General features: G+C 60.9%; 1 protein-coding gene across 1 annotated transcript in view; it reads right to left on the reverse strand.

Annotated features, from left to right (window-relative positions):
- Window positions 1-10,591: 10,591 nt before the first annotated feature.
- Window positions 10,592-13,857, reverse strand: part of GNAO1 (G protein subunit alpha o1) — a 152,817-nt gene continuing 149,551 nt past the window's right edge. The window contains 2 exon segments of the mRNA XM_024751432.1: window positions 10,592-11,351; window positions 13,524-13,677. Coding sequence (XP_024607200.1) covers window positions 11,164-11,351; window positions 13,524-13,677 — 342 coding nt within the window. The 3' untranslated portion in view covers window positions 10,592-11,163.

Consider the following 13,857-nt stretch of genomic DNA (forward strand, 5'->3'; position numbering starts at 1 on the left):
GATGCTTCCTCTTAATGAGAAGGGCTGGGACTGTCTCTAAGCCGTCCCCGTTCTTGGGTGAGTGGCCAGGACAGAGGGCATTGGGAACCTCCAGGTGGGCCGTTTAAGGGGCTGGCAGTGTTGTAATGCCAACTGGAGCCCCACTGCCCCCCCCGCAATTCCTTGAGTGTTCCCTTGATCCTGGCCGGGGTCTGGTGGGGGTATCTGTGCATGATGTAAGGACAGTTTGCCCACCAGCTGCAACCCAAACCCTGTGGCTCTATCCTGTAGTTTTCAATTATCATAAAACGTGGACCAACAGAGAACTGCCTAAAAGCCCATCCAAGTTATGCTGCCCCATTTTCTGCAGTGCCCCTGGGATCTGGCCAATATGGAAATGACACGGTCTTATGCTGAGGGGGTGGGCCATGCCCTCCCCCTACCGCCTGCGCCATCCTCCAGCCATCCTCCAACGGCTGGGTGTGAGCCACAGTGGGGCTGGGGCTTGGGTGCCGGAAGGCGTCTGCAGCCCGATAAGTGTGAGGGGTCAGGGCTACGGGGTGGGTGGGGACAGGGCGGAGAGCGGCTCTGACAGCCCACGGGGCAGAGCCTCCTCCACGCCACCGTTGGCTGGCCACCAACACAGTGAAGCCATCAAGTTAGTGGCAGCTCGCAGACTAGACACAACCCCACAGTGGACGCCATCAAGGAGCTTCTTGCCCAGAGGGTGCTAAGACGGCACCGACGGAGGTGAAAAGCGCCCAGGAGTAACTCGGGACATCCAGTTCCCGCCTTCTCAGCGTCTGCTCAGTCCGCGCCCTTACATGGCCTGGCGGTCCCGCAGAGCTCCCCGTGGACGTCCAGACAGCCAGCTGCACGCCCCAGCCCCTCCAGCCTGTTCTGTCCCCACAAGCCTAGGTACCCCCAGGGGCCACCTCACTGGTGACCATTTGTCATCCAGCGTGTTCTCTGAACTCAAACTGGGTCCCTCTGGAGGCCCTGAAGAACGCAAATGTTTCCCAAACTCAGACCGACTTTCCCTGGGTGCATCCAGAGCGCCACACAACACGACAGTGAGACTGACCGCTCCTTGGGCCACATCCCAAATCGGGCTCCAGTGAGGCCAGGTCCCTGGGGACAAGGAAGAGCCCTAGGCTCAGGCCGGCCCCCTGAGGTGGCACTGGCCTGAGAGGGCCTGCTGGAGCTTGCAGACTTCCGAGCCCCATCCGGTCACCGCAACTTTATCTAAAGACTCGAATTGGTCCTGAAGGGCCTCTGCTGAGGCTGGGAGGGATGGCTGCCAAGGGGGCTAACACCCGGCTCCACCCACAGGCAGGGCCCTCCCTGGCCTGTCCAGTGCCTGCATGGACTCGCTCCACCCCAGCCGCAGAGGGCGCCTCCTCCACGGCCAATCCCCCTTGCTTGGTTTCCATCCTCTGGATGGTACGAAGGCAGTGATGGCAGCTATGGTGCAGACCTGGCACCAGGCATCATTCTCTCTGTTCATTCCCCCACCCCCAGCCCCGCAAGCAGTGGGCATCATTATCTGCTGTGGTGCCCGGATGACAAACAAGGCACAGGCGATTAACTTGTCCCAGGTTGCAGAGTCTGGGTCCAGAAGCTGCTTTAGCCTGCCTGACTGCCCGCCTGCCTGCACCATGCTCCTGACTCCTGTCAGCCCCGAGAGCCTGCCCTGTCTCCCTCTCTGCACCCTGGGGAGGGCAGGAAGCTGGCAGATTCACACAGTGGAGACAGGCTGCGCTCAGAACAAGCCATTGCGCCCTCCACACCCAAGGGTGAGGGCAGACCCCCCCTCCCCAGGAGTGGAGGAGGGCAGAGGGGCCAGCATCCATCTCTTCTGGAATCTGGCTGGGTTTGGGGACCCATGTCACCCTGGGAGCTGAGCCTAAGCCCTGATCTTTCACTGGGGCTGTCAGGGAGTGGGTTCCAGACTGAGCCCACCTGTGACACATTCTCTACTGCCACGCCCCAGGGGCCTCTAGAAGCTTCCCAGTCCCCAGAGCGACAAAGGCTGGGCTCCGGCCTCCCGTCAGCGCTGCCCTAGCCTTCAGCAGCAGCCCAGAGCCGGGCCACCCTACACAGCCAGCCTCCATCAGCTGCCAGAGACAGCTTCCCATGGGGGGGCGGGGGGCACACTCCCCTGGAGCCAGAAGGAGAGGAAAAGCCCTGGAGAAGGCGGAAAAGAGGCAAGCGGAGATGGAGAAGGCCTGCAGGAAGTAGGGGTGGTTTGGGGGAAAAGCGCAGGGGCGGAGAAGAGCAGGGAAAGAGCAGGCGGGATGGGGGTGGAGGTGGGGAGAGCAGGCCCCACGGTGTGGGGCGGGGGAACTGCTCTGCTGGCACGAGCCCGGCTACCGAAGCAGGAGCAGAGAAAGCAGGCGGGGCTGAGGCAGCCCGGGGAAGGGGTTGAGGGGGTGGGGAGACCAGGGAGGCAGGGGACCAGGACAGAAGAAGAGGGGGAAGCTGTGCGCCTGTCCTGCCTCCTGATCCTGCCACGTCTCTCCGGAGTCGCCTGCTGACAACCCACACGCGTCACGAGGGTCCATTCCCCACCACGCCCAGGGCAGTGCCCTGGGAGGGGCCAGACCTGGTCACTCCCTCGCCTCTTCCTCTACTCTCTGCCAGATGCCTGCAGGGGTGCCCGTGCCCGCAGGGGAGACACAGGTCCCTGGCAGGTCCGCGCGACACCTACCTGTGTACTCAGGAAAGCAGATGGTCAGAGGTGACTTCTTGATCTTCTCACCAAAGAGATCTTTCTTGTTGAGGAAGAGAATGATGGAGGTATCGATGAAGAACTTGTTGTTACAGATGGAGTCGAAGAGCATGAGAGACTCGTGCATGCGGTTCTGCAGCCCCAGGCGGGGAGGGAGAGAGCCAGACAGACAGCGAGAGGGACAGACACGGAGACAGGGAAAGAGAAGACGGAAGTTAGGCTTGAGAGGGAGGAACTGGTCTTACTCGGCAGCTCAGGCAGGGCTCCTGGGCCCCCACGGCTCCTCAGCTCCTCGGAAGGCTGACAGAACGTTCTCGCACAGCATGGAGCTTCGCATTTCCAGTGTTCAGAGCAACCAACACCCCTGTCTCAGGGCTGGTGGCAGAGACTGGACTGGGAGCCAACCCGGGCTCCCTGAGTGAAGCTGAGGACGGGGTGACCGAGCTCTCCAGTTTGCAGTCTCCAGCCACGGGAAGGTCTCCGTGCGTGTGCGTGCGTGCGTGCGTGCGCGTGCGTGCGTGTTGGCGGGGGGTGGGGGTTGCTGGACGGGAGCCTGAGAGCTGGGCCTTGGCCCTTCCTGTCCAGACCTGTCCTGTTGGGCCTAACCTGTGGGTTGGGGTGTACTCTGGGAGTGGTGAGGGCCTCTAGGCCCCTCCTGTGGTCTGAGGGGAAGTCACTCCAGGCTCCTGCAGGAGTGCCTGGGGCTCTGGCCGTACCCCCTCGGGCTGGGTCAAACTCAACCACGACTGGTCACGGGAGGAGCTTTAAGCACCGCAGACGCGGAGAACTGCTTCGCGCACAGGAGTTCATTTAGCAAATGAGTGAACACAATGGGCACTCCAAATCAAGCAGGATCCCAGGGAACAGCCCTCTGTCCGGGGCAAGGACGGACTTATCCTACTGTGGGATGCCAGGCACATGAACTTGGGCAGTCTGTTTCCTGGCAGTTTGTTCTCTGTGTACAAACCCATTTCTGCACAGGAAGGTGGCTCCCTCGTGATATCACTCTCTGGGGGAAGGGAGAGCTGTTCATTTCCCCCAAGAACCCTGTCCTAACCCTGGAAACTTGTCTGCCCCAAACCTAGCTCCATGGGTCTGCAGGTCAAGTTCAGGAGTAATTCCAGGCTGCACGCTCCCTCTGAAGTAAGAAGACTGAAGCAAATCGTAGGAGAGAGCAGAGCAGTGCTGTGGGCATCACTGGGCGTTCATCACTGAGATGGACGGGCAAGCAGTGGCGCTGAGTAAACTGCTTTCCGACATCTCCCTCCAGCTGAGTGGGAGCAGGAAGAAGATGAAATGACCACCACCCATCACCAAGCCCTACTCTGCCAGCTCTTCCCCTGCCTTGTGTCATTTAACCTCATCGATCCTTAGGGGACAATGAGAGGTGACAAGGCTGGGATGAGGAAGAGCAGAGACCTGCACCCGGCTCTGGGCCAGACCAGAGCTTCTGCAATGCAACGTGGGTTGGTTTCTCCAGCCAGAGTGAGGAGCCTGTGGGCTTTAGAATAAATGATCAGAGAGTCATGGCCAGCTCCGCGTGCCTTCCGTCATCTCTTCCATGACTGTGTAGTCATACTGGTGACCTGGAAAGGGTACTGGTGCCAAACCCTTGTCCTTATGGTCAAGACCAGTTGGTGGAGGGGGCAGTCTCGGTTCTCAGCTGCCTCTCGGGAGCCCCTAGACAACCGCACGGATTTACGACGCCCTCTGGGATCTATAGTAAATAAATGGCATCGTCCTCTCACTCTGCCGCACATATTCAGCAAACTCCTATGATCTTATTACCCTCCTAGCCTCAACCAGTCAATTTCATTCTCAGTCCCCGCAATTTCTACTGGTCAGTCACTGCATAGTCACGCTCAGGGAGGCATGAGACACTTCCGCCCAGTGCCGTCTCAATGGAGGCTGTTCAGAAAAGGGCAGGCGGAGGTTTCCTGGGAGGCCAGGTGGATCCACGCGCAGGGGGGTGGGGGCTGGGAACGCCCAGGGTCCCCGAGCCACCAGGGAGCAGAGGAGAGCCAAGGATTCGATAGGAAAAGCCTCACCAACACACACCACCACCTTGTCCTATCGCTGCTCAACCAACAGCTGGAAGGCCTCAACCAGAGGCAAGATCCCAACTCACTGCCCAACTATCTCGACTTGATCTAGACGTCGGGGGACGCGGTGGGGACATATGCCCAGGGCACCCCCAGGACCAGAAAGGGCCACTAGGGAGACCCAAGCGGACAGTGCGGACTGTGCCCGTTTGGCACGTGGGCTGAGCTGAAGGTCTGGAGGCCGCCAAGCTTAGGTCCGAAGGAAAAATCCAGGCCAGCTGCCTGGGCTCCAGAGTTCCACTCGGCTAAGGCTCGGCCCCTCCACGCCCCAGGGCTGCAGAGCGGGCACTCTTCCCACCAATACCAGCTGGATCTGTGTGCAAGGCCCTCCGTGGGGCAGCTACGGGGCTATAGGAACGACCGGCACAGTCTCCTGCTCTCCGAGAGCTCACAGTCTAGTTGGGGAGAGAAAATGCACACACGTGAAAAAGTCCCGGTTCCGAGCAAGCGAGCGAGCGGCACAGAGCAGGGGCGGGGCCGGGGAGGCAACGACGCTCCCCAGTCAGACCTGGTCCCATGGCGAGGGCATTGGAGTGAGCCTGGAAGGAGGGGCTGAGCCTGGAGATGCAGGGAGGGCAGTGGGGAGGGGAGCTGCTGCAGGGAAGGAAGGCGCCGGCACCGAGAACCCCTCCACACCCCACAGGCCTCACCGCCATCCCTCCAAACACACTGGAACCCATCACCAAGGAGCCAAGAGCCCAGCTTGTCCATCCAAGCTTCCCCGGAGAACACGGATGCAAGAACACATTCACAAGAGTTGTCAGCATGTGAGAAAAGAGAAGGGAGCCAGGAGCCACAGCCAGGCGACAGCACCCACCCCTGCTGTCGTCACCACCCTGTCTCTCCCAGTCTCCAGCAGAGCGTGGCCAGCGGCCTGGCCAGGGGCGTGGCCGGCACCAAGCACAAGGGATGGGACAGACCAGCCTCTGCCCTCACGACAATCCCGGTCACCTGGAATCCTGCCCCAGCAGGCTGTGCCCCTCTGCCAGGTGGCCCACAGTCCGGCCCCAGGACACGTGTCGTGCGGGGGGCGCCGGTGGAAGCAACTTGGGCACTGACGCAACACACCACACTCGCGCTAGGAAAAGCTGGCACTTTTTATTAATGGTGGGTGACTAATAAATACATTACGGCAGCCAATAAATTATTACAATGACTAGAGATTTATTAAACCGACGAGTCACTCTTCTTACAAAATTACAGTTAATATGGGCTGGGTGGCGCTGGGGTCGGGAAGTGGGACCACGGCACCTAAGAGGGGTTTGCTAAGAAAGGAGAGGGGCGCCCAAGCCCACCTCTGCCGGGGACGGGGAGGGGAGGAGGCACAGGGCACAGAGGACGCAGGGACTAAGACAGAGGGGACCAGGAGGTGAAGGGCCTGGCTGCTCAGGGAGGCCACGGGGATGAGCTGGTGCCTCCGAGCGGCTGGCTTTGCCGGGGACGGGCGGTGGGTTCATGCTGGTGCCCTGGGCACCCTGGGCCTGGATGGGCCTCCCTTCTGTCTCTGCCCTGGGCAGGCCCTCCCTTGACGGGGGCCTTCATCTGGTTGGGGGTGCAGCGTGTCTGAAGCCCCCAAGGGAAGGCCCCACTTGGCTCCTGGGAAAGAGGGCTGAGGACTCACCTCGCTGGGGGCGGGCAGTGGGGGGCAGCAGCTCACACCCGGGCCCTGATCCTGGTCTGGCTGCTGTGTCCTGTCTCACTGCTCTGGGCTGCTGGACCCTCCGCTCTGTAGGCTTGTGGGTTGACAAGGGGCGCTGTCTGGAGGGTGCTGGCCTTTGGCACCCAAGACTGAATCTCTGATGGCCACAGAGCCAGAGCCTCAAGCCTCAGTTCCTGAGAACTGCCAGGTTGTGCCTGAAGGCTTCCGGAAGGCTCGGGGAAGGACAGAGGCCGCCCGAAGAGGCCTCGTGCACCAGACTTCTCAAAAAGGGGGCCGGGCAGGACACTACCTGGTCTGGAGGGAAGAGGCTGAGGCCCGGACTGCAGTGGATTTACTCACCAAGAGGGCTGAAGAGTGTACTAGGTCCGGCCAAGGGAAGAGGGGAAGGAGCCAGGAATGATGCAGGCCAGAGAGGAGAACCTACAGAATCAACCAGTGGGGCAGAGACTGTCACAGGGTCAGGTGGAAGCAGTGGGATATTCTCTCCCCTTGCGGGACTCTCGCTGGCAGAGGTGAGCTAGGCGAGCCGACTCCTGGGTGTTCCGTGTTGGGGGTTTAAGGACCCTGGTCATGGGGGCTCTGGGTAGGGAGGGCAGTCGTGGAGGACAGGGGTGCCTCCAGCTCCCATCAGTGGGGCGGAGCTGGACTCGGGGGAGAGGCTGGGAGGAGAGCTGCCTCCTGGCACCATATCCGGCGCTGGCCTTCTGCCCGGGCTGCGCCCACCGCCCCATGGTAGGAGCATGTGCCCATGGGTCCTCAGGTTCTGCTGGGACCAGGGAGGAGAAAAAGGGCCAGGGCACCAGGCATCTAGGGCTCCAGGCAAGGGGGCCATAGAACCAGAATGTCAGAACTGTTGGTGTGCTGTCTGCTCAGGGCTGGAGCAGACCCTGCACCTTCCTCAGGCCAGAGTCCACAGGCTCCACAGAGCCCTTCCCTGGGCCTCAGGCACTGCCCCCTCCAGGCAGGCCGGAGAGCCTTGGGGGCCTCTCTCAGTTCTTGGTGGGAAGGCTAAGACCTGGCTCTTGTGAGGGCAACTGATGCAGGGCACAGAACCTGCCCACAGGCATCTAGACGGCAGGCATAAGTTTCACGGGTCTGGTAAAGGCGCCCCTCCTAGAGATCAGTTTCCCTTCGCTCTGATAAACTAGAGGCATGCGGAGAGTCGAAGCATGGCCTCTTTGGGGCACACACGGGGCCACTCTGGATAAGAGAATCACCCACGTCCGGTCACTCATAACATCTCCCCCACACCCACACCCACGACGGAGCCAAAACTCATCTGTCCCCTCAGTCGTTCCTCCCCATGGTGGAGCCACCTGTGACGACGTGGATGGGAGACGCAGAGGACAGGGAAGGAATTTCACCCTGGATACCTGCTCCTTGGGGGCTTCGACTAGACAGCCAAGGACCCCCTGGGCAGGCCAGGGTCAGAGGGCAAGAGTAGCATAAGCAGCTGAGCAGGGCAGAGCATCTGAGAGAGAAAAGGCAGCCCAGGGCACGGAGGGGCAGGAAGGCTCCAAGCACCCCACTCCCCAGCCTCCTAACATGGCAGACGGGGTGGGCTATGGCCCGGGGCCCTCAGCCTGGCTGCTGCCCTGGGCCTGGAGAGCAGGTGACTCCCACCTCCAAGACAATGGCCTTAGAGGTGGGGCTTGGCCAGTATACCCTTCTTAGCAGTTGCTTTTGAGTCTGGGGTCACAGGGCAGCGTTAGGGGCACAGCTGCCCACACCCAAGGTGGTGCTGCCAGGAAGTAACTGCTACGCCTTCAGTGTCGGACAACATGGCCCGACTGGCCCTGGCTGCCCGAACGGGGCACTGCGGCTGTCGGCTCCAGGGGCCTGTCCTCTGCCACGACCCAGCACCCTGTACGAGGCGCAGCACACAACGAGGCAAGCAAAACCGAAATGGAGCTGGGCTGCCTGCTGATCTCCCATGAGGCCAGGGGCCGCAGCAGGACAGCCAGGCAGGGATGGGGATCACCCCAGCGGTGCCCACCCCTGCAGGCGTCTGGCACTAGGGAAGGTGCGCTGGGTCTCCCGTGCACTACCCAGAGCTCCGGGTCTGTTGGAAGCGAGAAGCCCAGAGCTCCTGGCCGCGGGGCAGTCAGCGGCTGCGCTGGGAGGGCAGGGGTCCTGCCTGGCCCGGGACTGAGCAGAGCCCAGAGCGGGTGCTGGAGGAGCAGAGGGCTTGAGGAGGGAGCCAGAGGCCCCTCAGGGGCGGCCCCTCTCCTCCTGTGGGCACATCTGGCTCCCCAGGCAAAGCCGCCATCCAAGCACACAGGGTCTGCCTGGGGTGTTGACTGGTGGCATCCGCCAACGGGAGGCGCCCAGGAGAGAGAGAAAGAGGTGTGTTCATTGTCCAAGGTCAGTCAGGGCCTGGGTCACCAGGAGGAGTAACCCCACCCTTTTCTCCTCAGGGATCTCTACAGCAAAGCCTCTCCAAGGGGTCTCAAGTCTCTCTGTCCGGGGAGGGGTGTGTGTGTGTGTGTGTGTGTGTGTGTGTGTGGGTGTGTGTGTGTGTGTGTGTGTGGGTGTGTGTGTGTGTGTGTGTGTGGGTGTGTGTGTGTGTGTGTGTGTGGGTGTGTGTGTGTGTGTGTGTGTGGGTGTGTGTGTGTGTGTGTGTGTGGGTGTGTGTGTGTGTGTGTGTGTGGGTGTGTGTGTGTGTGTGTGTGTGGGTGTGTGTGTGTGTGTGTGTGTGGGTGTGTGTGTGTGTGTGTGTGTGGGTGTGTGTGTGTGTGTGTGTGTGGGTGTGTGTGTGTGTGTGTGTGTGGGTGTGTGTGTGTGTGTGTGTGTGGGTGTGTGTGTGTGTGTGTGTGTGGGTGTGTGTGTGTGTGTGTGTGTGGGTGTGTGTGTGTGTGTGTGTGTGGGTGTGTGTGTGTGTGTGTGTGTGGGTGTGTGTGTGTGTGTGTGTGTGGGTGTGTGTGTGTGTGTGTGTGTGGGTGTGTGTGTGTGTGTGTGTGTGGGTGTGTGTGTGTGTGTGTGTGTGGGTGTGTGTGTGTGTGTGTGTGTGGGTGTGTGTGTGTGTGTGTGTGTGGGTGTGTGTGTGTGTGTGTGTGTGGGTGTGTGTGTGTGTGTGTGTGTGGGTGTGTGTGTGTGTGTGTGTGTGGGTGTGTGTGTGTGTGTGTGTGTGGGTGTGTGTGTGTGTGTGTGTGTGGGTGTGTGTGTGTGTGTGTGTGTGGGTGTGTGTGTGTGTGTGTGTGTGGGTGTGTGTGTGTGTGTGTGTGTGGGTGTGTGTGTGTGTGTGTGTGTGGGTGTGTGTGTGTGTGTGTGTGTGGGTGTGTGTGTGTGTGTGTGTGTGGGTGTGTGTGTGTGTGTGTGTGTGGGTGTGTGTGTGTGTGTGTGTGTGGGTGTGTGTGTGTGTGTGTGTGTGGGTGTGTGTGTGTGTGTGTGTGTGGGTGTGTGTGTGTGTGTGTGTGTGGGTGTGTGTGTGTGTGTGTGTGTGGGTGTGTGTGTGTGTGTGTGTGTGGGTGTGTGTGTGTGTGTGTGTGTGGGTGTGTGTGTGTGTGTGTGTGTGGGTGTGTGTGTGTGTGTGTGTGTGTCCGCACACCAGGCTGTGCCCCTCACAGCACACACAGTATGATGGGCCCGTACGTCTGCCCTCCTCTGCCCCCGGGGGCTGGTGGGACCCCGAGGGCTGTGGACAAACTCTGATTTCTTCACCAAGACAGAAGGAAGCTGGGACACCGGCTACAGGGGCCGTGCCCACACCTACCCTGGGCCTGCTCAACTACAGAACCTCCAGTCCCCAGGCCCCCTGCTGCCCCAGCTGGTTTGTGTTGGATTCGCCATGAATTTGCAAAGAAAAAGCACATCTGCTCACACTCCAGAGCGGCCGCCCAAGCCCTGGGTGACTGACGGGAGAAGTAGATAAGCCACCCTGGGGCCTACAAAGACCAGGTGGGAGGCCCCCATCCCAGTCAACGCAAGAGCCACTTCCTCCGGCCTCCGCTCCCCCACCATCTCTTCCCCACCTCCGTCCAGGCACCACAGGACTCAACCCCGCCGACCATCTACCACGTGCCTTTGCAAGAAGTCGGCCTCAGAAGCATTTCCAGACCTGTGAGGAGTCGGGGTGGGGGTTCCCCAGGAGGACACTGGGGAGCCCCAGAGGTGTGAAGGGAGGGAGGCCCAGAGAAGGAAGGACTGGTGTCCGGGGCTGAGGTCCAGGGGGAGGAGGAGGGAGGCACTGCCGAGGCCTGAGCCCCCGGACCCACACGCGGTTGGTGGCCTGGTCCCACCCTGGCCTTTGGTGACGGAGCTGCCCTCGACCAGAGGGACCCCAAGAAAAGCTGAGCAGCGGCTCCCACTGCCCCCGCTCCGGCCAGCACGCCGCCCCACCACCTGCACAGCTTCGAAGACAGGAGGGGACTCTGGGACCTCAAGCCTGAACCACTGCGTGCAGAGCACGCCCACTCTGGCCCGTACAGCGGCGCGGCCCCCATACGCCTCTCTCCTGGGGAGACACCCAGCGATGGCGCGGAGGCCAGCGGGCCGTCTGTCTCAGCAGGTGTGGGAACTCGGCGCCCCCGCCAGCCCCGTTACCACGTGTTCTGGTGTCTGGGGCAGGGGAGGCCGTGGAGGGCGCCTCCTCTTCCCCACTCAGTGCCATCTGCTGGTGCTCCCTTGTCCAGGGCAGGGGTGGGGCGGCAGGCTGGGCAGGGTGGTGGGCAGCTGGGTGGCGAGGCCAGGGCTCAGTAGAGGCCACAGCCCCGAAGGTTTTTGGCGATGATGACGTCCGTCACGGCGTCAAAGACAAACTGGATGTTGTTGGTGTCAGTGGCACAGGTGATGTGGGTGTAGATCTCCTTGTGGGCCGACTTGTTCTTGCTCTCGTACTGCGCCTGGATATGAGCCACGGCTTCCGTGAAGGTGTTGGGGCCTGCGGGAGAGACCAGGTCGGGAGCTGGTGAGGCGAGGCCCCCAGCTGGGTGACGGTCAGGCCACGGGCTGGGGAGCGGACACCAAGGGCCTCTCAGTGACAACCCTGCAGGAGAAACCTGACGACAGCTCAGCTCGATCAACAGTGGGTCATGAAACCAAGTCCGTGGTCCACATCCAGTTTAAAACCAATGACGGAAACAAGAGATCAAACCTCACCAGGCCTCACCTGTGCTAAGGGTGAACACTGTTTCATGGAACTCCTGTTTCTTTTCATAGATGCATGTACGGGCTCCTGATGCAAACATTCTCTCTTCCTGCGGGTCCTGCCCAAAGAAATCTGAACCAGTCCTCACACAGGTGCAGAAGTCTGCGCCAGCCCCTGCAGGCTGTCCTCTCCTGGCTGTGACTCCTCCGAGTGGGCAGGGACACCACCTCCCTTGACTGTTGCTGGGCAAGGTGGGTGGAAACTGTGCCACACCTGGGAGCCGCCCTGGCCTCCTTCCTCTCACCGCCCCACCCTCCTTCCTTCCCCCTTCCTCCTTCTCATGTTCACCCTCTAGGGATTAAGAACTGTCTGGCTTGCTGACTTGCTGCCTTCCTTGCTGCCATATCACTCTGTCCCTGGTGAGCCCAGGGAGAGGCGTTTCCAGGAGAGCAGATGCTGTTTAGGGAGGAACAGAACAGGACTCCTGGCATTGCCCTGAAGCTTCTACAGGCTCCAGGAACCCCGGCCCAGGCCCAGGTCCAGGCAGGGCTGTCACAACCCACTGAGGGAGGGAGGGGGGCTGGACTTAGGAGCCACAGCAGGACGGACCCCGCCCCTCGGCACATGGGCACAGGCCACCAGGCCTGGCCTTGAGGGTCTACCTAAATCTGGGCCGGAGGTGAGGGAGAGGGTCCCTGGGACCTCGTCAGCACCAAACGGCCTTGGTGACTGACTCACCTTGCTTCTTTCTGCTGCACCATGGGCCACAACCCAGGTCACCTAGGGCAGGATCCACAGACCCCCAATTCAGATACGACTAAAAGGAGGGTGACTGGCGGGTGTGAGGGGTGCTGAGCCCGGCCCACCTCTGGCTGCATGCTGCTGGGGCCTGACCCACGGGGCAGGCAGCCTGATCTCGAGGAAGGGGAGACAGAGTGAGCTGTGCCGCTTGTCCGGCTCCAAGCCATGGCCCCGACATCCACTCTCGGGGGGCCGGGGTTCAGCCCGGAGGCTTACCTAGCAGGCTCACCTTGTTGGGACCCTGTCTACCCTTGTGCTCTCCAGGCCGGGGGGCTGGTCAGGCTGGGGATGCCCGCTTTTGCTTCCATTCGCCTCTCTGACCAGGCTCTGGCCATCCTGAAGAGCCAGTGAGCCCGTGGGCTATTCCAGGCACCCTGCTGCACCATGAGGGCCCTGGCCAGGCTGCCCACCCACCCACAGTCAGGTAAACCCATGGCAACATTAACAGGGGTGGCCTCCGGCAGCCTCAGCACCCTCCGCAGGACGGCCCTGGTCTCTCTGCTGCTCGGGAAGCTCTCTCACGTTCAACAGGCCATTTGAGTGGGGGTGCTGTCACGATAGTTTTTAGCATCTCAGTCATAAGAGCAACAGCGAATGTTTAGTGAGCACGTACTATGCAACGACTGCCATGCTAAGCCCTCCATGCTTCTTAGCTCACTTTGTCCTCTGGCAACTCTGGGAGGGAGGGTGGATAATCACAGTGATTGTTCCCATCTCACAGACACAGAAACGGAGGCTCCGAGAGGTTATGTAACCTGCAGTGAGTGGCAGAGTGGGGGCACGAACCTTGGGCTGTCTGACTCGAAGCCCCAGTCTTCAACCCCATCATCATCTTGGTATTGCCATTTTACTGATAAGCTCTATTTACAGATGACCAAGCTGATGTCCAGAGGTTGCCGGGATCACACAGCTCGTAAGTGGCAGAGCTGGGATTCCAGCCCTGCTTCCCCTGACCAGGATGCCCCAGTTGGCTGCCCCACCCCCTCGCAACAGCATGTTGTGGGGAAGGGAGGGGACCCGCCTTCGGTTTTGTGTTGGATTCTCCAGGGTAGAATCTGGTGTGTCCGCAGAGCATGGTGAGGGGGAATGAGCTCCCTCAGGAGCTGGTGTGGCCCGAGCGGCCGCGTGGCCCCCGCGGTCCCCGTGGGGAGCGGCAGTCTCTACCTGTGTACTCAGGAAAGCAGATGGTGAGCGGGGACTTCTTGATCTTCTCTTCGAAGATGTCCTTCTTGTTAAGAAACAGGATGATGGACGTGTCCGTGAACCACTTGTTGTTGCAGATGCTGTCGAAGAGCTTCAGCGATTCGTGCATGCGGTTCTGCAACAGAGTGGAGAGGCGAGTGAGGGCTGGCGGTGCCCGGGGCCCTGACCCACCGCGGCCAGTGACAAAGCGGGGCAAGCGAAGGGAAGGTCCACCAACACGGCTGAAGGCACCACCAGGGACAGAGACAGGAGGATCCACAAGGACAAGGACATGGTCCCTGCTGCATTCCACACT

Source organism: Neophocaena asiaeorientalis, unplaced genomic scaffold (genome assembly GCF_003031525.2).
Source record: "Neophocaena asiaeorientalis asiaeorientalis breed wild unplaced genomic scaffold, Neophocaena_asiaeorientalis_V1.1 scaffold965, whole genome shotgun sequence".
Lineage (NCBI taxonomy): Eukaryota > Metazoa > Chordata > Mammalia > Artiodactyla > Phocoenidae > Neophocaena > Neophocaena asiaeorientalis.